Source organism: Macaca nemestrina, chromosome 6 (assembly GCF_043159975.1).
Source record: "Macaca nemestrina isolate mMacNem1 chromosome 6, mMacNem.hap1, whole genome shotgun sequence".
NCBI lineage: Eukaryota > Metazoa > Chordata > Mammalia > Primates > Cercopithecidae > Macaca > Macaca nemestrina.
Window position 1 is genome coordinate 99784198 of NC_092130.1, and position 25689 is coordinate 99809886.

Below are 25689 nucleotides of genomic sequence, written 5' to 3' on the forward strand. Positions count from 1 at the left end.
TCTAGGAAGCAGGGGTCTGGAGGACAGGGCAGGGGAAGATAGTGTAAATTCAATCCAGTGTAAGTACACAAAACAGATACAATTACTTTCAGAATACTGGCAGAATAATAATAACAATGGCTGCTACTTCGGAGGTAGCTTACTATGTAACAGTCTTATACTTTGTATGTTTTATCTCCATATATTTCTCTTGTGTTTCTACGCTTCAGATAAGAAATCTTTCAACATCTCCTTTCCGTTTACCATTAACTTGAACACCCACCTAGCTTGGCTAGGTAATTACTTGCTTTCTCCTGAACATGAAGTCATCAAACTTTTATAGGTTATAAATATCCTACATAAGCCTCTAAAAAAGAAATATAGCTAATGCTACATGTACTGCATTTCTCACTGAGATCTAAAAGACAAGGTTAAGATCCTTCATAACAGGGGATCTGATCTTTTTTAAAATCAACAACATAAACATCAATTTTAAAAGAAAAGAAATAAACCTCAACTCTTTAGACTTTTAAAGTGAAAGTGACATGTTAGGAGATACATGGTATGAGAATTGTTTTTTGCTGTTAAATTAAGAAATCAAGCTAGTATTTAAGATTTTCCTTCTCCTAAGGAGAGAGAAGTATATACATTTATAAGTCATTTTAAGTACTAAATTGCAGAAAATTCTGTAAGGAACTCAAATCCCTTACATACCCGTACAATTCAGATGGCATGAATTTTCACACTGATTACATTTTTAATAGCCTCTGTTTCCCACTGTATGTTCAAGTGAGTATAAAGCAACGATGTTAGAGATGCCACATCTACAAGTAATTCTCACTTTTAAGAAATGGTAGAAGCAAGCCTTGAGTGGCTGTTCTTAGAACTCCAGCTATAAGGGGCTTAGAAACTCCCCTGGAAAGGTCTGAGAGCCATTTCATAGCCTAAATACTGTATCAAAAGTCACATTAGCCCTATTTGAAGTGGGTGTGGGGTAAGACGAATAAGATGTAGGGATCACTATGGGAAAACCAACAATTCTGCAACAAAAACCAGAAACAATGCAGTATAGTTCTCCCAAATTTATTTGGAATATCCATAGTTTTAAGTTGTAGAAGAAGAATGGAGAAAAAAAACAAAAAATGTCCCAGAAGACATCTTCAAATAGAACGGCATTTTCAGATGGCAGCCTTTTGGATAGGATCATGAATAAAAATTTGCAACATGGACTTCTGATGAATAAGCAGGGACCAAATTTACCCTCCTTCCATTAACAACTAGAAAATCCGATAAAATGTGTGAAACAACTATTATCAGACATTGAAAAATCGGTGGCTCAGGACTGTAATTCATGAGAGAAGGGAAACAGATGGAATATACAATATGACTACCCCAGCTTTCACCGTGGAGGCAAATTCAATGTCTCACAGCGGGAAAGGAGTTCAAGGCAGAGCACAGTGGTTTTGTTGATGTGAGAAGACCAAAATCATGGTTCAGACAGACTTCTGTAGCTGGGATTTATGGGGCAGTATTTCAGAAAGAAGGAAATACTTATGAAAGAAACAGAGAGAGGTACTTGAGAGTTTAGCAGGTACTAAGATAAGCATGAGTAGGGTGAAATTCCTTAGATCAGAAAGACAGCAACTGAAAAGCTATAAGCAAACAGTTTACAGAGCTCACACAGAACTAGGAGCTATCCAAGTTCTACCAGCCAAAAAGGAGTGTCTTTGTTGATCACTCAGGGCATTCAGTAGAGAATCCAGTTGGGTCATACCTTAATACTAAGGTTAAAGGATCCCTAGAGAAAATACTGCAGACCTACCTTTAAAAGCTCAAAAACAAACCTTGAAAGAATTAAATGGAACCAAAATTAACTTGTGTACCAAACCAAAATCCAACACTCAATAAAGAAAGACAACAAAACTTAGACATTCACAATGTCTAGCATATAATCAAAACCATTAGATATCTCAAGAAGCAGGAAAATGTGACCAATAATCAAAAGAAAAATCAATAGAAACAGAAATGGCAGAAATTAGCAGACAAGAACATCAAAACAACTGTTATAATTATTGTCCAAGTATTGAGAAAACATAAGCATTGTGAGAAGAGAAATGGAAAATACAAATAAAAGAGAATCAAATAGAACTTCCAGAAATGAAAAATACAAGTTCTGAAACGAAATGGTCACTAGATAGAACTAAAAGTAGATTAGACACTACAGAAGAAAAGATCAGTGAACTCAAAGACATGCTAATTAATTAACCAGGAGCTGGTTTTTGAAAAGATTAACAAAATACATAGACCACTAGCCAGACTAATAAAGAAGAAAAGACAGAAGAATCAAAGAGACACAATAAAAAATGATAAAGGGGACAAAAGCTTATGTTAGAACAGAAAGTGGGTCCAAATCCCATAATCTAAGATTCTACCTTAAGAAACTAGGGAAAAAACAATTAAATCTAAACTAAAAAGACAGGAGGATATGATAAGTATAGAAACAGAAATTAATACATGGTAAACAGGTAAACAATACACAAATGCAATAAACAAAAATGCTGGGCAAGATGTGGTGACTCACACCTGTACTCCCAGCACTTTAGGAAGCCAAGGTGGGTTGATCACTTGAGGTCGGAAGTTCAGGACCAGCCTGTCCAACATGGTGAAACCCTGACTCTACTAAAAAAGAGTTTTAAAACTAGCCAGTCATGGTGGCAGATGCCTGTAATCCCAGCTACTTGGGAGGGTGAGGCAAGAGAATAACTTGAACCAAGAGATGAAAGTTGAAGTGAGCCAAGATCATGCCACTGCACTCCAGCTTGGGTGATACAGTGAGACTCAGTCTCAAAAAAAAAAAAAAGATAAAAATAAAAAATGTTTTTTTAAAGTCAATACAATTGATAAACCTCTAGCAAGACTGGTCAAAATAAAAGATAAAAGACATCAATTACTAACATCAAGACCCTAAACTATTAATAGGAATAATAAGGGAATATTAGAAACAAATTTATGTCAACAGATTCACAATTTAGATAGACATTTCCCTAGAAATACTGAAAGAAATACTCAAGAAGAAATATTGTAAAATCTAGATTTCCCTATATTTACAAAAGAAGTTGAATTTGTGTTTAATAGCCTGCTTACAAAGAAAACTCCAATCCCAGAAAATTCTCAGGTGAAGTCTATAAAATATATAAAGAAGAAATAATACTAACCCTACACAAACATGTCCATAAAATTGAGCAGTAGGAAGCCCTTCACAGCTCATGTTATAAGACCAGCATTATCCAAATACCAAAGCCAAGGAAAAAAAGATTTTACAAAAAAGGAAAAGTACAGATAAAAATACCCCTAAACATAGATGCAAAAATATTTAACACAATTGAGCAAACCAAACCTCCAGCAATAGAATAAAAAGGTAGTACACCATGACCAGGCAGTTTTTATCCCAATAACACAAAGTTAGTTTCATATTCAAAAATCAATCAATGCACAAAAGAATGAAGTTGTATTTTTACCTCATACCATGTACAAACTAACCATGAAACATGTTAAAACTAAAATTATAAAACTCTTAGAAGAAAACACAGGGACAAATTTTCATGACCTTGGATTTGACAATAGTTTCTTAAATATAATACCAAAAGCACAAACCACAAAAGAAAAACTAAATTGAGTCTTCATCAAAATTAAAAAGTTTTTGTACATCAAATGACAGTATCAAGAGAGTAATAAGACAATGCAAAGAATGGGAGAAAATATTTGCAAATTATATATTCGGTAAGGGTCAAGTATCTAGAATAAACTAAAAAGAAAACTCTTATAACTCAACTACAAAAAGATGAACAATCCAATTCAAAAAGAAACAAAGAACTTAAATAGACATTTGTACAAAGAAGATACACAAGTGGCCAAGGAGCACATGAAAAGATGCTCAACATCGTTTGTCACTAGAGAAATACAATTTAAAACTCCAATGAATTGAAAACTACAGTTGACCTTTGAACAACAGATTTGAACTTTGTGGGTCCACTTACGTGCAGATTTTCTTCTGCCTCTGCCACAGATAAGAAGATCACCTCTCTCCTCTTCCTTGTCCTCCTCAGTTTACTCAACATGAAGATGACAAGAATGAAGACCTTTATGATGATCCACTTTCACATAATGAATAGTAAATATATTTTCTCTCCCTTATGATTTTCTTAACAACATTTTCTTTTCTCTATGCTTTATCATAAGAATATAGTATATAATACATATAACATGCAAAATATGTGTTAATTGACTTTTTGTTATTGGGAAGGCTTCTGGTCAACAATAGGTGATTTGTCTCAAGTTTTTAGGAAGTTCAAAGTTATACATTGATTTCTTTTTTTACTGTGCAGGGGGTCAGAATCCCTAACCCCCACATTGTTCAAGGGTCAACTGTAAAATGAATGTAAATAAAGTCAAAACTACAGTGAAATGTCCCTTCCAATCTGCTAGGATGCCTATAATTGAAAAAAAAAAAAAAAAGTGTTGGCAATGATATGGGGAAACTGCAACCCTTAAACATGGCCGTTGGGAAAGTAAAATAGTAGAATGCTATGGCTTGAACTCATCCCCCCAAAATTCATGTGTTGGAAACTTGATGCTTAATGCAACTGTATTGGGGGGTGGGGCCTAATGGCAGGTATTTGCCCTCATGAATGGATTCATGCCATTATATAAAGGGCTTGAGGCTAAGTTCGATCTCTTTTGTCCTCTTGCCCTTCTGCCTTCTGCCATGTGAGGGCATGTGTTTCCTCTTCTCCAGAGTATGTAGTAAGAAGGCCCTCACTGGATGCAGGCACCTTGATCTTGGACTTCCCAGCCTCCTGAACTGAGAGAAAATAAATTTCTATTCTCTTAAGTTACTCAGCCTCAGGTGTTCTGTTACAGCAGCACAAACTAAAACATAACACCAGTGTGGAGAACAGTTTGGCAGTTGCTAAAAGGTAAAGAGAGTTACCATATGACTCAGCAATTCCATTCCCAGGCTTATACCCCAAAGAACTGACAACAGGTGTTCAAACAATAACTTGTACTTAAATGTTTAACAGCAGCACTATTTACAATAGTCAAAAGGTAGAAGTAGTTCAAATGTTCATCAATAGATGACTGAATAAACAAAATGTGGTATATCCATACAATGGAATATTATTCAGCCATTAAAAAAAAATGAAGCACAAATACATGCTATCACATGAATGAAACTTTTAAAAATGCTAAGTGAAAGAAGCCAGACACAAAGGTCACCATTATGATTCCATTTATATGAAATATCTAGAATAGGCCAATCCAGAGACAGAGCAGGTGCTTGCCAGGGGCTAGGGAATGTAAAGTGATTGTTGAATGGGCATGGGGTTTCTTTTTAGAGTGATTTTTTAAAAATTCTGGAACTTGATTGGGGTGATGGTTGCACAACATAGTGCACATACTTAATATACTTAATTGTACACTTTAAAATTGTTACAAATGTGAATCGTATGTTATGGGTATTTTACTACAATAAAAAGGTCAATGTGATTCACCACTGTAAAAGAACAAAGAAAAAAACAAACATCATTTTGACAGGTGTAATAAAAGCTTTTGATAATTCACTACTTATTTACAATAAGAATTCTCAATAAGTAAGTCGAGAAAGGAAACTTTTTTTAACCTGATAAAAAGCATATGCAAAAACCCTACAGTAAGCATCATACTTAAAAGATTGAACGTCTTTCCCCTAAGCTCAGGAACAAGGCACAGATGTGCACTATCACCAAAGCTACACTGGGGGCTCTAGCCAATAAAATAAAGCAAGAAAAAGAAGTAAAAGATACACAATTTGGGAAAGAAGAAGTAGAATTCTGTTTATTCACAGACAACATAATTGTACACATAGAAAATGCTAATGGCTACAAAAACAGCTGCTAGAACTAATATGTGAGTATAATAAAATCACAGGATACAAAGTCAATAAACAAAAGTCAGTTGTATTCTATATACTAGCAATGAGCAATTGGAAATTGAAATACAAAATACTGTTTACAATAATATTAAAAAGCATAAAATATTTCTGTAGACCTTCACACTGAAAGCTGTAAAACACTGATAGTGAAATTTAAAAGTCAATTAAATAGAGATATACAATGTTCTTGTATCAGAAAGCTCCATATTGCTGAGAGGTCAGTTTCCCCTAAATTGATCTATAGATTCAATACAATCCCAATCAAAACCCAGCAGGTTTATATCTGTAGAAATTGACAAAATGGTTATAAAAATTATGTAGAAATGCGATTGACCTAGAATAGTCAAATGAATTTTGAAAAAGAACAAAGAAGACAAACAGTGCTTGATTTTAAAATTTAATACAAAGCCACAGTAAACAATACAGAGTGGTATTGGCATAAGGACAAACAAATAGATCAACAGAATAAAATAGTGTCCAGATATAGACCCATGCATATAGGGTCAATTAATTTTCAATAAAAGTACCAAAGTAACTTAATTTGGAAAGTATAGCTTTACAACAAATGGTGGTGGAATGACTGAGTATCTAAATGCATAAACAAAACAAACAAAAAAACCTTCCACCCTTACTTCACACCATACATGAATATTAACTTGAAACGGATCACAGAATTTAAGAAGCAAGCTTCTAGAAGTAAACATAGGAAAAAATCTTTGTGAAATTGAGGTTGGCAAAGATTTCTTTAAAAGAATGTAAAAGGCATGAACTATAAAAGAAAAAATGATAAATTGCAATTCATTGAAAATGTAAAAGTCTGCTCTTTTAAAGATACCTTCAAGAAAATAAAAAGGCAAGCCACAGCCTGGGAGAAATACATATCCAACGACTTGTATGGGGAATATATTTTTTAAAGTCTTACAAGTCAATAATTAAAAGTCAAACAACCCAATTTTTAAAACTGGGCAAAATATTTAGAGCAGATACTTCATAATACAAAAAATAAAAATGGTCAGTAATCATATAAAAAATGCTCATCATCAATTAGTCATCAGTGAATTGCAAATAAAACCACAATGAGATACCAGCATACAGCCACTAAAATGGCTAAAATGAAAAAGACTGACAATACCAAGGGTTAGCAAGATATGGAACAACTGGAATTCTCATACATTGCTGATGGGAATGTAAATTACTACAATATCTTTTAAGGACAGCAGTCTATAATATTTTCTTATTAAAAACATACACTTACCATGGAAAGGTGAAATTTCATTTCTAGGCACTTACCCAAGAGAAATAAGAACATAACGGAAAATGGCCAAAGGCTTATCTATGGACATTCACAGTAGCTTTTAAAATAATAGCCCCAAACTGGAAACAACCCAAATGTTCATTAGTAGGTGAATAAATACACAAATTGTGGTACACCCATAAAACAGACTACTCAAAGATGAAAAGTGACAAACTACTGATATACACAACAACACGTATAAATCAAAATCCTTATACTGGGTGAAACAAGACAGACACAAAAGGTTATGTGTATGATTTTATTGACATGAAACTCTAAAACAGACAACTCTAGTCTAGTGGAATGGAAGGAAGACACTGGTTACTTGGGGTCTCTGGTGGGGGTTGGGATTGGCTGGGAAGGAGCACATGACTCAGGCTGATGGAACTGGTCTATATCTAGACTGTGGTAGTGATTACATGGACACATTACACGATGACTTAGTTTGTCAAAATTCATCAAACTGTACACTTTAAAATAGGAGTCCCTGACCCCTGGGCCATGGACCCATACCAGTCCGTGGCCTGTTGGGAACTGGGCCATAGAGCAGGAGGTGAGCAGTAGGCCAAGCCAGCAAAGCTTCATCTCTATTTATAGCCACTGCCCCTCACTCACATTACCACTTGAACTCCGTCTCCTGTCAGATCAGTGGCAGCATTAGATTCTCATAGGAGTGCGAACCCTATTGTGAACTGCGTACGTGAAGGATCTAGGCTGCATGCTCCTTATGAGAATCTATGCCTGATGATCTGTCACTGTCTCCCATCACCCCCAGACAGGACCATGTAATTGCAGAAAAACAAGCTCAGGGCTCCCACTGATTCTACATTATGGTGAGTTATATAATTATTTCATTATATATTACAATGTAATGATAATAGAAATAAAGTGCACAGTAAATGTGATGTGCTTCAATCAACCCAAAACAATACCCACTTTGGATCTGTGGGAACACTGTCTTCCGTAAAATTGGTGCCTGGTGCCAAAAAGGTTGGGGACTGCTGCTTTAAAAGGTATATGTTTTGGCCGGGCGCAGTGGCTCACACCTGTAATCGCAGCACTTTGGGAGGCCAAGGCAGGTGGATCACGAGGTCAGGAGATCGAGACCATCCTGGCTAACACAGTGAAACCCCATCTTTACTAAAAATACAGAAAAATTTAGCTGGGCGTGGTGGCAGGCACCTGTAGTCTCAGCTACTCGGGAGGCTGAGGCAGGACAATGGTGTGAACCTGGGAGGTGGAGCTTGCCGTGAGCCGAGATCGCGCCACTGCACTCCAGCCTGGGCAACAGAGCAAGACTCTGTCTCAAAAAAAAAAAAAAAAAAAAAAGCATATGCTTTATTGTACATAAATTATTATACTTCAATAAAATCCATTTTTTAAAAAGCTTACAACATTTACCTCATGTTATGGACTGAAGTCTGTCCCCCAAAATTCCTAAGTTGAAGTTCTAACTGTCAATATGACTATATTTGAAGACAGGGCCTTGAGAGAGGTAATTAAGGTTAAATGAGGATAAAGGTGGGGCCCTAATCCAATAGGACCGATATCCTTGTGGGAAGAGGAAGAGACACTATAGAGCTCTCTCCATACACGCATGGAGAAAAAGCCATGTGAGGACACAGCAAGAAAGTGGCTGTGTGCCAGCTGGGAAGAGGGGCATCACCAGAAACCAACCCTGACAGCACCTTGATCTTGGACTTCCAACCTTCTGAACTGTGAGGAAATGAGTATCTGTTGTTTAAGCCACCCAGGGTGTGGTATTTTGTTATGGTAGCTGAAGCTGACTGATATACTGGGCCACCAAGCGTAAGATAATAAATTCACCATCCCTTATGAATCATATTATTCTTGGGCCTATTTTGTCTTCAGCCAATCAAAGCTTTCCTAGAGCATATATACTGAGAGACCAGAGGTTGTTTCAGTTCTGCAAGGGAAGGTCTCGGCCAACAGTTCACACAACCAGTTGATGTGCTAGAGCCAAAGTGACGAGGAGAACACAACTTTTAGGTCTGTAAAAGGCATGATTGACACCAGTCAGACCTTACCAGGGCCAAGTGAAAGGTAGATGACAGGAGCACCTCCATCACACTCGCCTGTGTGTCAGATAAGATTTCAGTGAAGCAATTGCTTTCTCTTGGCTTCTCATTGAGCCTCACTTAGTACTGGCCCCTAAACTATAGACTGTAGACGTCTTTTTCTCTTCTATTATCTCATTTATCAAATAAATTCTGCAACAGATGACAGAATTGGTTCTCATCTTTCCACTAATTATGATTCACTTATTAAGAGCAATATTTTTCAGCTAACAAATTAGACCCACCCCTCTCCTTTAAAGCCATCTTAGTGGCACTCCAAGTTTGGTAATGAAGAAAGGCTTCCAGAGGGAAAGCAGCCTTTATTTTGACCATGGCCTGTTAAGCTGTTGCAGTCAAGGACTGGCCTTAGAACTCCCTGGAAGGTTTACCCCTCCAGGGAAACCAAAGGGCATTTTGGCACTCAAAAACAAAGACCACAATCACCCTTGATAACAACAAGGTCAGTTGACTCAACTCATGGAGAAGACTTAATAAGAACATGGGCAAAGGACAGGGACCAGGTGTCAAGCCCAATGAACAGGTTGATGATAACTCACACCATGTAAGTGCTGGAAGGGGCCTTAGAGATATTCTAACGTCACCCTAGACTTTCTCTCACTCCATATTCCATCTGCCTGCAAATCCTGTTAGGTTCGCTTACAAAACTGATTCAGAATCTGACCATTTTTTGCCATCTTTACTGCTACCATTCTGGTCTAAGCTGCCAACACCTCTTGCCTGGATGACTGATGGCCTCCTAGTACGTCTCCTAGCTTCACCTGGCTCCCCTCAGGCTAGTCCCTGTAAGCAGCCAGGGTGAGCCTCCTACAACCTGTCAGATCCCCCACTTCCCATCTGACCTGGTCCTTATAGCAGACCACAGTTCCTGAGCAGCCTGGCTCTCCACAACCTCTCTGCCGTCAGCTCCTGCTGCGCCCCCTGCTCACTCCCTCCTGCCTCAGCAGCCTCCATGATGCACCATGAGCACACCGATATGCTCCTTCAGGGCCTTTGCACCCACTATTCCTCCCACTTGAAATATTCTTTCACAAATATCCACGTGGCTCACTCTCCACTTCCTTCAGGCTTTAGCTCAGATATTACCTTATCAGGGAGGCATTCTCTGACCACGCTATTTAATATGGCAATGTCCCCCACCCCATCCTGGACAGTTATATTGCTCTTTACTGCTTTATCTTTCTTTTTGGTGCTCAGCACATCTGATACTTGCATCCTTTCTACCCTCCCTCTTCTTCCCTTCCCTCTCCTTCTCCTTTTCCTCCTCTCCTTTCCTTCTTGACTTTATCCCCACACTTGAAGGTAAGCCTCAAGAGAAGATCTTTGGCACATATTAGATGCTCACTAATTATGTGTTGCATGAATAATAGAAATATGTCCTTTAAGGATGACAAGTCAGAGGGGGGAAGCAAGGGTCCTAGGCCGCCTGTGTCCTCCCCTGCAGCTCACAGCTCTCATTGCCTTCCAGATTTCAAGCCTAGGGAAGAGGGGGTGTGAATGACAGCAGTGCTTGCTGTAGTGCAGAGAAAAACCCTGCAGACTGGGCAAATCCCTAGAAAGGCAGTGAGAAGGGCTTAGGGGAGAAAGAGAAGACTAACCACACCTGGGCCAAAGCAAGAGGCCATCTAGATGTTTGAGGCAGGCAGGAGCAGATAATGTGGTGGTCCCCAGACTCTTCTCCCTTCCCCCACTGAGGGCTATGCTTTACTCTCAGACTTCCTCATCAGGGTACCAGCTGAACTGGTACAGAAGCAAGATACTGATTCTCTAAGCCTTCAGGTCACCCATTCAGCATTTGGAGCAGACACAGAGCCTTGTCCACTGGCTCAAATGTCCTAGACAATATTACATTGTCCTCTGTGTGTTGTGATGCACAGGGTTGAAATACACTGCTTTATCCTTCCTCTAAGCAGCCTTCCTTCTACTCCCTTCACTATTTCCTCCCACTTCTACCTTCCTACTTATTTTCCTCTTGTGCAATCCTTGCAGCCGTGAGATATTTTCTGCAGTTGCAGAGATCAGTGGGTGAGCTGTGGTCTTTCCGACAGAAGTTATTCTCACGATATGAGTGACTGCACGCTGAGAAGCCCCAATGCACGCCATATTAAAATATCAAAAATGCCCTTCCTTAAAAAGAAAAACCTGCCCAAGAAAAGACAGGTTGTGAAAATATTTCAGTGGCCACTGTCCCCCTGAAAATGCTATTCTGGAATAAAACTGGGTGTTTCCTCTTCAAGATGTGAAAATGAGTATTGCGAAATGATGCACTTTAAACAGGAATGCTGTTCAATGGCTGTTTGACAAAGATGTTCATAGTAAGTCCTTTATCAATATTATTCATCTCAACCTTCCTAATATCATTCCATCTCAATCCAGGACAGGATCTAGAACTCCTCAACTTTCTAAAGTACTCTTAGGTTTCTAAGAGGGTCTTTTGTGCAGTTTTCAAACAAAGATTTAATTAAAAGCTCTCTGAGCAAGTTAATTTTCCTATTTCAATTGCATTCTATTCCAGCAAAGATGGTCTTGAATTTATTTTTTAACACTAACTGGAACTAGAAAATAGATGCTAAAACCCTAGAGAAGTCATGTTTTCCTGCTATTTAATCAACCATGGCCTCTTAAACGTGTACACAATGGTAAAGAACTTGTAATAAATACATTTATTAAGTCACTTACTTTCTTAGTGATGTCCTGACCTTAGTAACACCCTTCATAAGTTTCACTCAAAAGGAGTAATATTTACAATGGAGAATATTGGCTGGCCACGTGTGCTAGATGGTTGCTTTTTCATTTGTTTATGCTTCAGTGTAATTGTCTCAATCTTCTAGGGAAAAGTTTAAAAATTCTTTCGAGAAGAAAACCAGGGCTGGAGTCAGGCAACACCAGGGTCAGGGAATGCATACCTTGGTATGGGTAGGAGAAAGTAGACTGCTTGAGAGATAGAAGCTCTAGATTCTAGTCCCCTCTTTGCCATTTTTGCCATATTTCATCAAATCTAAAATACCACTAATTGTAGGGAATGCCATCACTTTATGTATCACTAAGAAAAGAATGCTGCCCATCAAACATCAACAGTCCTACAAGATATGAAAATTGCTCCCACTGGCCACTCACTGCTTTGATTTTTTTTTCATCTATAGATTAGGCTATATCTCCTGGCTTCAGTTTAGTTACTTGACATGTAAGAGGTAACCCCTTTGCACATCTCTCAATACCGAAACATAAACCTAGCTGTAGGTACTTGTGGGTATCTTTTCTTCCTTAAAAGCACTTGGCTGCTACCTTGCAAAACAAACAAGCAAAACAAAACTGAAATTGCATCATCCCTCCAATGCCAAATATTTGCCTCATCAATATCAAATTTATCCCCATGCTCTATTTCCTTGACTGCCTGTATAAACAATAACTTTTGTGTCAAGGTCAAATCATAGTGTAACCTTTGTGAAGTCATCTTAGCCAGCAATTAAACTCAACACATGTATTATCAACCATGCACCTACTTCAACAAATGTTGAAAACATAAAAAGCTGAAACTGTGTGCACCGTGTACACATTCATAGACAAATCCATTACAACCACTGCCTGGCTGACAGCAATTTATAAGAAGCTGTACCACCAGCAATAGTGGTCACAGATTCAGACTGGTAATCAATTCACAAGACACAATAGGTTTTAATCTATCACTGCCTTTATTTAGCTTTCTAGTAGGAAACAGAATGGGAAACACAGTTCGCATAATATCTGCTATCTCATAGGAAGGCCCAGCAACTACTCATAGTTGCAGAGTCTTGGCCTCCCCTATACACACTATGGTGCACATAGTTGCCAAAGATGAAGAGTGTGGTTCATCCTGCCCAGGAGAAACCACTGCTTTGGTTTCCTTCTGGATTCTTTCTTGCTCCAATCATGGAGGCCTAAGGCCACTGGGCAACTCATAGCTCTTCCAATCCTAATGCAGTCTCAGGAATCAATAGTTTTGCAATAATCAAGACAGATAATTCACCCCAGGTTCAGAGCAATCCAACTGCTGTGTTTCCAAGAAAAAGATGGCATGAGAAGGTGAGTCTGCAGTCATTTTCCCAGGCAGGTCAATGGGAAAAGGTTCCAAGCCTATCTCTCAGCTATTAACACATCCTGATTCTAGGGTCATTAAAACAGGAGAGGAAGACGGTGCCTCTTAGAAAAACTGAAATGCTGCTTTTCCAAATCAATTTAACTGCCAACTCTCATTGTCTTAACTGTAACAAGGATAATAATTTTAAGGGGCTATTTAACGGGATAGTCTCTTGTGTTCCTTTTGGCTGTACAATCTAACTAGGAACCTATGACTTTAATATGTGTAGGCTGTTGGAGCTTTAAAGTGGTAATGAAGTTACTGCCATACTAACAAATACATGCTTCCTGGGCACACCAGGGAAGCCCTAGGAGCTTGTGTGGCAGAGCCTCTGGGTTGTCTGTGATGCTGGGACACAGGCTGGAATGCAGGATACTGGGTGTGAAGGGCTCCATGAGCTTCTGAAGATGCAAATAATAATAGTCACCATTTTTGATACCTAGTCTGTGCCAACCACTTTACATAGATTATCTCATTTAATCAGGACAACAACCCTGCAAGGGAAGTATTACTATTCCCATTTGACAGATGAGGAATACTTCTGGCAAGCAATGGAGCTGGGATGAGCACCCAAACAGTCTGCTTCAGAGTTCGTGCTCCTAACCCCTAGGTTTCCCATCTCTGACCCACAGCCACCCTGCTTCACATTACAGCCAATGCCATCAATAAAAGTTTGCTCGAAGTAAGTAGTAACATTGGACCCCTTTAAATATTACCCAGGGAATTCAGAAAAATAACAGTTTTGGGTTAGGAAATAGCAGGGGGCGGGGGGGGGCAGGAGGAGATGGATGTGAGGTGATGTGGAAGATGACTCCATAACATGGCTCGGTAACCTACCAGCCCCTCCAATGACAACAACATGACTACACCTCAGGATGTGCTGTCCGACAGAGACAATGTGTTATGGGCTGAATTGTGTCCAACACAATTCTTAGGTTGAAGTCCTAACTCCCAGTACCTCAGAGTGTAACTGTATTTGGAGATAGTCTTTAAAGATGAATTAATTTTAAATGAGGTCATTAACGTGGCTCCTAATCCAATATGACTGGTGTCTTTGTAAGAAGAGATTAGGACATGACACACAGAGGGAAGACCATATGAAGACAGAGGGAAAAGATGACTGTCTACAAGCCAAGAAGAGAGGTCCTCAGAATTAATCAATGCTGCTGATACCTTATAGTTTGGAGGCTTTTAGCCGCCAGAACTCTAAGGAAGTCAATCTCTGTTGTGTGAGCTATCAGTCTTTAGTACTTTATTATGGCAGCTCTAGCAAACTAATACAGAGTCCTATGTATCAACCTTTCCTCTTTCCAAAAAGCATTTCCTTGTCTCCATGCATCAGGTTGAGGTCTGTGTGACTAGTTCTTACCAAAAGACTGTAAATACAAGAAATATGCTTCATTTCTGAGCCAAGGCATTTACAAGCAGGTGTTGATTCTCCACTGTCTCTTGTTTCCTCCCCTGCCATAGGAACATCAAGACTGCATGTTCTAGACAGTGCAGTTACAAGACGGCAGAGCTCTGATAGCCTGGTGCCCTGAGTGCCTCTGTGGAGCAGGACACTCTGCTAACCTGCTTTGGACATAACATGTGAATGATAAATAAATCTTTATATTTTATTTTTTATTTTTATTTTATTTTATTATTTTATTTATTTATTTTTATTTTTATTTTAAAAAATTTAAAGAAGGGTCTCACTATGTTGCCTAAGCTGGTCTCAAACTTCTGGCCTCAAGCAATCCTCCTGCCTCAGCCCCCTAAAGTGCTGGGATTATAGGTGTGAGCCACCATGCCCAGCCTCTTTCTATTTTTTAAACTACTGAGGTTTCAGGGTTGATTTGTGACTGCAACATAGCCTAGCCACTTCTCTCACACAAAGCTGCCTCAGAAAAGCCAGGGTACCAAAAACAGATATTTCAGGAATTCATGTGATATTAGATAAAATCATACTAAGTTGTTTTTGTAGGCAAAAAATGGTCAGATACGGACAGTTCATTTGTGTGACCTCTAACTGCACATATTTGCAGACTCTCACAGTTGGAACAGACTTTGGCAACCAAGAAGTCCTACCATCCATAGTTTATAGATAATACATCTTTCAGATTAAATGATTTATCAAAAGTCCAAAAACATGTTAGTGGAAGAATTGGACCCCAAATCAGAAATTACATTTCATTTGGGGAAGGCAAGTTAGTAGTATGTATTTAAAAGTATATATCTGGCCAGCACGGTGGCTCACACGTGTAATCCCAGCACTTTGGGAGGTTGAGGTAGAGGATTGCTTGAACTTAGGAGTTTGAGACCAACTGGGGCAACAAAATGAGACTCTCTCTCTACAATAATTAAAAAATTAGCTGGGCATGGTGGCGCATGCCTGTAGTCCCAGCTAATTGGGATGTTAAGGAGGGAGAACCGCTTGGTTGGGGAGGTCAAGCCTGCAGTGAGCCAACTCTCCTCCAGCCTGGGCAACAGAGGGAGATTCTGGTTTTTTTTTAAAAAAAAAAAAAAAAAAAAAAAAAAAGTATGTATTTAAATAGTAACCATGATCTTTCACATAATAATTCCACCCCTAGGAACAGATTCACCAGAAATATCTAAACAGGTATGCAGAAATATATAAACAAATGGATCCACTGTGTGATCTTTCGCAAGTACTGTATGTGACTGTGAAAACTGAGAAATAATCCAAAGGCCCATTCACAGGGATTGGCGAAATAAATTACGGTTTACCCATCTGCTCTCAAGCCCACATAGTTAAAAATAAAGGAGTCAATCTCTTTGCTGACATGAAAAGACACCCAGATCATATTGATAAAAGCAAGAAAGTCCAAGTAGAAAAAGAAAAGAAAATTACCACTCATAAAAGATTTTTTAATCTCCATGCACTGAGGTGTATAAAGTATCTGACACTTAGTAGGCACTTTTTGCCCTCCCCTTTTCTTATTTCTTGCATGTCACTTGGATCATTGTAAATACACCCAGCTGGCTGGTTCAGCTCCACCACCTACTAGCTGTGTCATCTCAGATGAGAAGCCTCAGTTCTCTCTTCTGTAAAACTGAAAGAAATAACAGTGCCCAGGCACGGTAGCTCATGCCTATAATCCCAGCACTTTGGGAGGCCGAGGCGGGCGGATCACGAGGTCAGGAGTTCGAGACCAGCCTGACCAACATGGTGAAACCCTGCCTCTACTAAAAATACAAAAATTAGCCAGGCATGGTGGTGCGCACCTGTAGCCCCAACTACTCAGGAGGCTAAGGCAGGACAATCACTTGAACCTGGGAGGCAGAGGTTGCAGTGAGCCGAGATCATACCACTGCACTACAGCCTGGACAACGGAGCAAGATTCTGTCTCAAAATAATAATAATTATAATAATAATAATAATAGCACATCCCTCAGAAGGTGTTGATAGGATTACATGAGAGTGTTTACATAAAGTGCTTAGTCCAATGCCTAGTGCCTAAGTACTTAAAAAATATTCACCATTATGATGATATTCATCTCTGAAAACCTGAAGAAACAAGGTTCTTTGTGGCTTCTTAATCTCTTATAATTATCTAGTAAAAAAAAAATTGTCATCCTGCTTATTTCCCTTCCCAAAGCTAAATTAAAAAGCTAAAGAGCAGTGTTATTTAAAAAGCAAATACATAATATATTGAATTTAAAATGTGTTTATTAACTGATTCTCCATAAATAAAAATAAGATGTGCATATAAAGTAAAAAAGGCAGCGCTTATCTCAATAAGCTCTGGCAATATTAGGCATTCAATATCTAATACAGCTTTTAAAGACAATTTCACTATTTCATTACCAAGCTGATAAGCTGCTTTTCTGAGAAGTTGATATTAACTGAGTCATTCCCAGGTAAGTCAATTGTTTATCAGATATAATGTAAGGGGCCTTGATGGGCTCTGCAAGACACTGGGCTGTCTTCTACTGAGGGGCCGGTCTAAGGCTTCCCCTCCACTCATGCCTGTAACAGGGAGATTGTGGCTGGAATCTTTCAAATGCACAGAAAGGATATCTTCCAGGATTATATAACCAAGTTCAAACTTTACCAGGACTTTCTATGTGAGATCCTTCCCAGTGCATTCTAAGCATTAACTAAACCAGTCAGGCTTACTTCCACTGATCTTTAAGCCTGAATGATTTGTGTAGCCCTATAAACAGATTGGAATTAAAATTCAATTCACCCACTGATCTAGTATCTCTTCTGTCCATAAATGCTCTTTGGAAGCAAGTACAATCTGTAGCAAGACTGCAAAGAACTAGTGAGCATTCATAGGCTAAGTCTGGCAGATTACTGCCAGAATGGAATCAATCCAGAATTAAAGGCTCTGAGCCTTCCTGGCAGCTGAGGCCAGGACAGGTTGTACGGCTTGCCCAGAGTTTCACAACTGGTCAGTGGTACCGGTGGCGCTTGGAATCCAACTCCCTGGCCTCCCAATCCATGTTCTTGCCACTGCTGATGCATTGTCATTCTTCTGTTTTTGCTTCTTGGAAAACCGAACCTCTACAAAGTTAAAATAACTTATTCAAAGTCAAGAGGGCAGTCAAGTAGAACTGGTAATGCAAACTGCTGCGTTATAAAATCCAAGAGGGCGGGTCCTCTGGCCCTCGCCTCCCCCCGGGACCCTGTGTAAATGTTTTCCTTGATTGTCTCTCAACACACAGTTTAGAGGAAGTCTCTCTTCTAGGTTAGCACTGCACGTCCAACTTCAGGTTCAGACAGAAGCACCTGTAACTATCAGCCAGCACGCCTCCAGCTACCCTGACCTCCCGACCGTTCAGGGAAGGCAACCTGGGCAAATAACCACCGCTCAACTGCGGGGGTCTTACAGTCCTGGTAACTCACACCTCCCCGCCAGCAGTGTTTTTCTGGAGCTGGCAACCTGGGGACAGGTAAACTGGTGTCAGATTGAGCCAGAAGCAGAATGGATGGGCACAGTTAGTCTTGAGAGTATACAGGAGTCTGTGGACGGTTCAAGGCTTCTAGCCAAGCCTTTGCAAAGGCAGCTGCAAGCCTCAACTCTACCAACAGTCCGCAGGAGCACAGTTACTTTGATCCTCGTAACTAGGTGCATTTCAGGGGACACTCTGAACGCCCAGCAGAACCCCCCCAAGTTCCGAGTGGCAGCGCCACCTGCGCACCTTCCCCCTTGCACTAAGCGCCCCTCCCTATCACAGACTGTTCTCCCGCGCCCTTTCCTGTGATCCCGCAGCGTGGGATCCTTCTTTGTACACACGTTCCATCTCTCCCTTTCCTTCTTTCCACCTCCAAACATCCCTTCCCACAGGGGATGAGGCGGGTGGTTTAGTCCACACTCCGTCTATTCACCCAGCGAGCGTTGTCCCTAGAACTTAGTGCAAGGGGAGGGGTAGGGGTGGGCGGGGGGTTGGGGTAGGGGTGGGTGCCCCATCTCAGAGTCCCGAGCGCTGGAGCTAGGCACTGAGGTGCGCGTGCAAACACAGACACACACGTGTACACACACCCGAGGCTGGGGCTGCCGGCGACTCACTACTCGGAAGGGGAGGCAGCTTTGCAGCCACTAGAAGCATGAGGAGGAAAGCAGGGGCCCCACCGTCCACGCCGGGGAAGCGTGGAAAACACTAGGCGCAACAGGAGCTGGCGGAGCTGGCCCGACAGAGAAAACAGGTCCAGCTCCTGCTGAGAAGCACCAGGTAGACGCGAACAGCGGCTGTCTGTGGTCAATTATTATTAGGAATAATAAACCTGACGGTTACACTAGACGCTCGAGGTCCTTCCCGCCTGGAGAGGAAGGAGGTAGTTGGCACTAGGACACGGAGGGACTAAGGGCGAAAAGAAAAGAAAAAAAAAAAAGCCAGTCTAACACCTGGATGTCTGAAAGGGGGCCCTGGAGCCAGCTCTGGGCTTGTGCCCAGTGGCCGGGTGCCCAGATGCGAGGGGGCGGCCGAGGGCTGCGCGGTCCCCCGTGCCGGGGGGCTCACCTGGCGCGCGCTGGGTGGGCAGTGCAGCTGGTCCATACCGGAGGCTGGCGGCTGCTGGGCGCCCTGGTGGTGTCGGTGCCCGGCGCCTTAGCCCCGCACAGAGGGCACCGACCAGTGCACCCTGCACCCCACTCCCCGGGCCTCGTGCCCACGTGAAGGCTCTTGTTGCTCGGTGGGACTCTGGCCGCTAGCCTGAGCCTCTGCGCCGCGCCTTCACTTTCCAGACGCGTCCCCAGGCCGGCGGGTGCCTGGGTCCTAGCGCCCCTCCCGGGGTGTGGAGCCCAGACTTTGAGACCGCTGAACTACTCCGCTCCGGGCAACACCTTCCCGGCCCCTCAAGAGAAGTCCAGCCTCGCTGGAGCTGCCAAACCTGGAGCCTTTCTGGGGACTCAGGATTCGGGTTCCCAACGCCCCCTCTACAGGTCTCCACTTTCCTCTCGTTGGGCCTTTACCCCCAAGAAAATGCTGAAAGATCAGATTTGCCTGCATCCCTCAACTCACAATCATATACACTATAATTTTAAAGAGACTTTCAAGTTAGAGATATTGGGGGGTGTGTGTGTGTGTGTGTGTGTGTGTGTGTGTGTGTGTGTGTGTGTATATATATCTCACATCATATGTAAGAAAGACAGTTTTTCCTCCAAGTAAAAGAATGAATATGAAAATAACATCTCCTGGGTGCGGTGGCTCAGGCCTGTAATCCTCACACTTTGAAAGGCCAAGGCGGGAGGATCTCTTCAGGCCAGGAATTCAAGACCAGCCTGAGCAACATAAGGAGAAAAAACCTTGAAAAAAAATCTATTAGGGGCTGAAATTATCCCTCAGCCTTAATTGTAGGGACAATTTACAAACATGAGTCAAACACGGATCAAACCAAAGGTGCAGCTAAGCTTCTAGAGCTGCCCCCCACCCAGCTCCCCTCCAATCTGTGTAGGTAGCTGGTATCACTAAATGTCCAAGCAGATACTATGAAGCTTTCATACACTTTCAGGAAGTAATACATTGTACCTAATTAAATGCCTCAGCCTTAAACGGTCCTGGCATCTTGCTTGAGGCCATTATCACGCCTGGCCCATACCTGGCTCCTCTGGGGTGGAGGGATTCCGAACAGAGGCCTCCAGAGCATTTGCAAGGCCTTTCCCTTGTCGGCTGCCCACAGTGCTGAATCAGCCCAGCCAAAACCAAGACCAACAACAATCTGTTCCTGCTGACTTTCTCATCCAGAGAGAAAGTCTCATTAGATGAGATTTCTAATGGCAGAAAAGAAAATCAAGTCATTTTTAGAAATAAAACAAGAGGAAAAATTATTATTTTTAACATTAGCCATAAAGGCCTACAAAAAGGCAGGAATTCAGTATGAACATGGCCTTCACCACCTTCTTCTAGGAACCCAAGCATTTTTTCACAAAAGCATTCCTCCATGTGTGGACAAACTTTAAGATGACTCCCAATGATCCCCATCACCTGGTGTCCATGCCCTTGTGTTGTCCCCCTCCCCTTGAGTATGGGTAGAACTTGTGACTTGACTTGCTGCCCACCTATGGAACAATGGCAAAGGGGACCAAATGTCACTTCATAGATTAGGTTATACAGTTTTGCTAGCAGAGGCTTTCTCTTGCTGGCTTTGATAAAGCATGCAGACATATTGGGGAGGCCCACCTGGCAGGGAACTGAGGGTGCCTTTGTTCAAGGGTCCTGGGTCCAACAAACTGAAAGGAGGTAAATTCTGCCAACAATCAGGAGAGCCTGAAAGTGAACCTTTCCCTAACTGAGCCTTGAGATGCAACTGCAGCTCCGGCTGAGATATTGATTGCCGCTTTCAGAGTAATCCTAAAACAGAGGATCTAGTAAAGACATGCCCAGGCTCTGACCCACAGAAACTGTGAAATAATAAATAAGTGTTGTTGTAAACCACTGAATTTGTACTTTGTTATGTAGCAATAGCAAACGAATATACTTTGTCCTTCCACAGAAAGAAAAGTGAGGCAAAGGGGGGTTAGGTAGAAGGGCCAAGGTGATTTAAATTAACGGCATGATCTATCATTCTTTCACATCATAGTATTTTTAGGCCTGGGTAGACAAGGAAAAGCAGAACAGCAAAGAAATCAGAAAGTAAAGCATCAAGTGCAGGTTGAGATTTGTGGAAGGTAAAGCAAGGCAAAAGAAAAACTTTAATAAAGTCTGATGCAAAAACAACCCAACAGGTTAAAGGACAGTTTGAAAAACTCAGGGTACACTGACCCAGGTTAAAAATAAATGTTTTCTGAAAGAAAAATAAGTAAGTTAAAAGGAAAACAAAAAAGACAAAAACAACAACAAAGAGATGATGAGGAAGGATAAAGGCACCAAATCCTCTGAATTCCTCTTCTCACTATGTATAAAAGAAAAAGGAAAGCCATACTATTCACTCCCAAGAGAGTAAGGATTTTCCAGAAGAGCCAGTTAAGAAGTACTAGGAGGATGTCTGCTTAGTACATGTCTGTGGCAACTGGGAGTTTGTCTATTTTTTCCCGAGATATTGCATAAAAATTGACAGTATCTTCAAACCACTAGCCTGAGTTCTGATGGTTTGCACATACAGTAGTCCCCACTTATCCACAGTTTAAGTTTCTGCAGTTCAGTGACCCACAGTCAACAGTGGTCCAAAAAGATTAAATAGAAAAATTCCAGAACAAACCATTGATACGTTGTAAATTGCATGCCATTCTGATAACATCTAGAGGTGTCCTGCTTCCATCCTGCCCAGAATAGGAATCGTCCCTTTGTCCAGTGTCTCCATGCTATATCCCCTACCTCCACCACATCCCTGTGAGTCACTGAGTAGACACCTTGACTATCAGTTTTCCTGTTGTGGCATTCCAGTGCTGGTGTTCAAGGCACCCTTATTTTATTTAATAATGGCCCCAAAGTGCAAGAGCAGTGATGCTGGCCATTCTATATACCAAAGAGAAGCTGTAATGCACTTCCTTTAAGTGAAAAGGTAAAAGTTCTTGACTTAATAAGGCAATAAAAAAAAATTGTATGTTGAGGTTGCTAAGACCTACAGTACGCTAAGATATTTTGAGAGCTAGAGACCACATTCACGTAATTTTTATTACAGTCTATTGTTATAATTGTTTTATTTTGTTATTTGTTATATTGTCACTCTCTTACTGTGCCTAATTTACAAATTAAACTTTATCATAGGTATGTACGTATAGCAAAAAAACATAGTGTACACAGGGTTCAGTACTATCTGTGGTTCCAGGCAGCCACTGGGAGTCCTGGAACATATCCCTTGTGAATAAGGGGGAGATACCGTATTTGTTAGGTTTTAAGTGTCTTTGGATGCCTCATGTTTAAACATGGTTTTTTTTCCTCCACTCCTGCTATCATACAGCGAAACAGAGCCCAACACTTAACCCGCTGGATATTTATCACCTACCATGCACCTTGAAGAGACTATGGAGTGGTAGAAGATTTTAAAAGAGGAAACAAGAAGGGAGAGAGAAAGAGGAAGAAGAAAGAAAAAGAAGGGACAGGAGGAAGAAAGAGAAGGAAAGGGAACTGAAGCAAAGGGAAGGAAGAAAAGAAGGAAAAGAGAAAAGAAACCAAGGCACAGAATTCCAAGTCTAGCTGGGGGTGGGGCTGGGGTATCTAAAATTGCACACTGAAGCTCTGCTCTCACGATCCCCATGGCCTCCTGGATAACTCCAAGTATGAGTTCCATCAATATCACACAATGAAAGCTTCTGAACCATAAAGCATCATCTCCCTACCAAATCTGATTCCTAGTGGTTCATGCTACTAGCAACTCTCCAAATTCAAACCATGGCCATCTGTTCTTCTCCCTTGTTCTCCATATCAACCAGCCACCGCTTCCATTACTGCGTCACTGCTCTCTGTCCGTCCCTTTGCACCCCTACCACCAGGAGGGAAACAGGCTCAGTGTGGGCCCCTGTCCTCTCCCTCTGGACCAACCCAGGCGAGTAGGTAGTAGCCAACATGACATCATCCAACTGAGATGTGCCAAAGAATCCACCCTCCTCCTGCTCATGCCCATGAATATCTCCTCCACCCACATTTGACAGGGCTTGAAATGTCCTTAAAATGTTTTTTTTTAATTGCTTCGGCATTGCTCTATCCTTAAGTTTAAAAACTGTAAATGTTTCTATTTTGCAGTAACTCTTTGTGCCTTTAAAACCTTCATAAGACTCTGTTGATCACTCTCTTCTTCCTACACTGCTTCCTTGGGAAGGGTAGACAGTGCTGGGGTGATGGAAAAGGGCAGCAAAAGCAACTTCACCCCATTCACAGCTTTGCCTATGGTGCTCCACGTCTAGTTGTTTGGAATACGAGTGGGAGTGAGGTGGCTTTCACGTGACTGGTGGCTAGTTGGTTTCTGGTCACCCTGGATGTGCAGTGGAATCTACCTGCTTCCAATGTATAATTCAACAAGCAAAGATATGGGAAAAGAAGAAAATAGTTTTCTAAGAGGAAACAAATAGAAGCCCAACCATTCAGGACTGCAAGAGCAGCAGTTATCTACTGATAACCCCATTCTGGTTTCACTGATGAGGTTAAAACAAATGGGATGCACCATTTAGGTTCTCTTGAACAGGTTTTCAGTTTTTCTTCTTCAAAGATTGAAGATGTTGATGACGCTAACAAGCTAACATATATAGGTATGTGTGTATCTATATATATAGATACACACATTTATATACATGCATATATATAAATCAGTGGTGAGGTATTTTATCACAGAGGCAAATTTATGCAATTATATATTCATTCATTGACTCAACAAATATTTTTGAGCAACTACTATATGCCAAGAATTATTTTAGGTGCTGAGGATAGATCTGTAAGATAAATTTGTAAGATGAATCCACACTTGTCATGATGCTTACATTCTAGTGGAGGAAGAGAGACAATTAGCAAGAAAAGAAAATGATCATTGTATCATGATCTGAAGATAATAAAACAACTTACTGTAATAGAGAGAAGCTGAGGTAGAGTCCACTTTAGTTTGGAAAGCCAGAGAAGGCTTCCCTGGGAGGGGACATTTAAACTGGCACGTGAATTATCCCAAAGGAGCTGGAAATGCAAATATCTGGGGAGAATAGGATTCTAGGGAAGGGAATTGCAAATGCAAAATCCTTAAGGCAGGAAAAAGCTTGGTGAGTTCAAGGAAGCGACAAGAGTCCAGGCCAGGGAGGAGGCCTTGGGAGAATTTTAAGCAGAGAAGAAACACAACATAATTTGCTTTTTGAAAATTCCTCTGGTCCCTGTGTGGAGAATCAATTCTAGGGATGAAGGGTGGAAGCTGCTAGGGCAGGAAGATGTCAGAGCCATCCACATGAGAGATGGGGGTTACTAGGGAGAAGGCAGTGGAGATAGATAGAAAGGGTCAGGTTCAGGATGCATGAATTTTGAATGCAAGGTTGACAGGACCTGTGATGGGTTGGATGTGGGGAGTGGAGTACGGAGAAGGAAAAAACAAGATAACCTCTAGGTTTTTGACCTGAGCTAATGGGTGGGCAGTAGCACCATTCTCTGAGACATGGGACAGGATCAGAAAAAGAATGGGTGGGAAATCAAGAGTTCTGCCTTGGCCTTGTGAAATAAGAATCTCTATTACAGTGAAGATGTCAAAGAGGCAGCTGGATCTATGTGTCTGAGCTCAGTAGACAGGTCAGGGCTAGAGCCATAAATTTGGGAATCATTAGTATATAGATGCTACTGTGAGCTGTGGGGCTGGATGGGGTCACCTAAGGTGGCGGGGAGGAGGGGTGCCATCAGAAAGGAGAAGAGGGTGGAGAACCATACTTTGGGCCTGCCAACTCTTCAAGGTCATGCAGCAGAGGAGATACCAGCAGAGCCCAGGGAGCTGAGGCCCATGCGATAGGAGGAAAACCTGCTCAGTGAGAATGAAGCTGTTTCAATGACTTGTTCACTGATATGAAGAGCTAGAAAACGGAGAGCTCCTGAAAGATTTGACACAAGGAATAGACATGGAGATGTGTGCAGTATAAATAAAAACCTGGTGGTTGAGGGAAGCATATAGTGAAGACCAGTGGAGGAGAGAGAGATAATAACAATAATAATCCAGAAAGAGCTGATGAGAGCAGTGGCTTTGCGGATGGAAAAAAAAGGAAAGAATAGGAAAGGTATTCAGGGGTACGGTAGGACTTGGTAAGGGATCACATACATGAATGTGAGTGGGTGACTCAGTGGCTGTGAGTGGGGATGCCGCTACCTCCCATAAAAACAGAGACAG

General features: G+C 41.2%; 1 protein-coding gene across 4 annotated transcripts in view; it reads right to left on the reverse strand.

Moving 5' to 3' along the window:
- Positions 1 to 25689, reverse strand: part of LOC105475109 (phosphodiesterase 8B) — a 261894-nt gene that overhangs the window by 228431 nt on the left and 7774 nt on the right. For 3 of the 4 annotated variants that reach the window (XM_071098801.1, XM_071098799.1, XM_011730112.3), the window contains exon 1: positions 19428 to 19610. The exons of the other annotated variant lie outside the window; for it this stretch is intronic. In XM_071098801.1, coding sequence (XP_070954902.1) covers positions 19428 to 19463 — 36 coding nt within the window. In that variant the 5' untranslated portion in view covers positions 19464 to 19610. Of the gene's footprint in view, positions 1 to 19427; positions 19611 to 25689 lie in introns of those variants that run through there. 4 annotated transcript variants of the gene reach the window in all.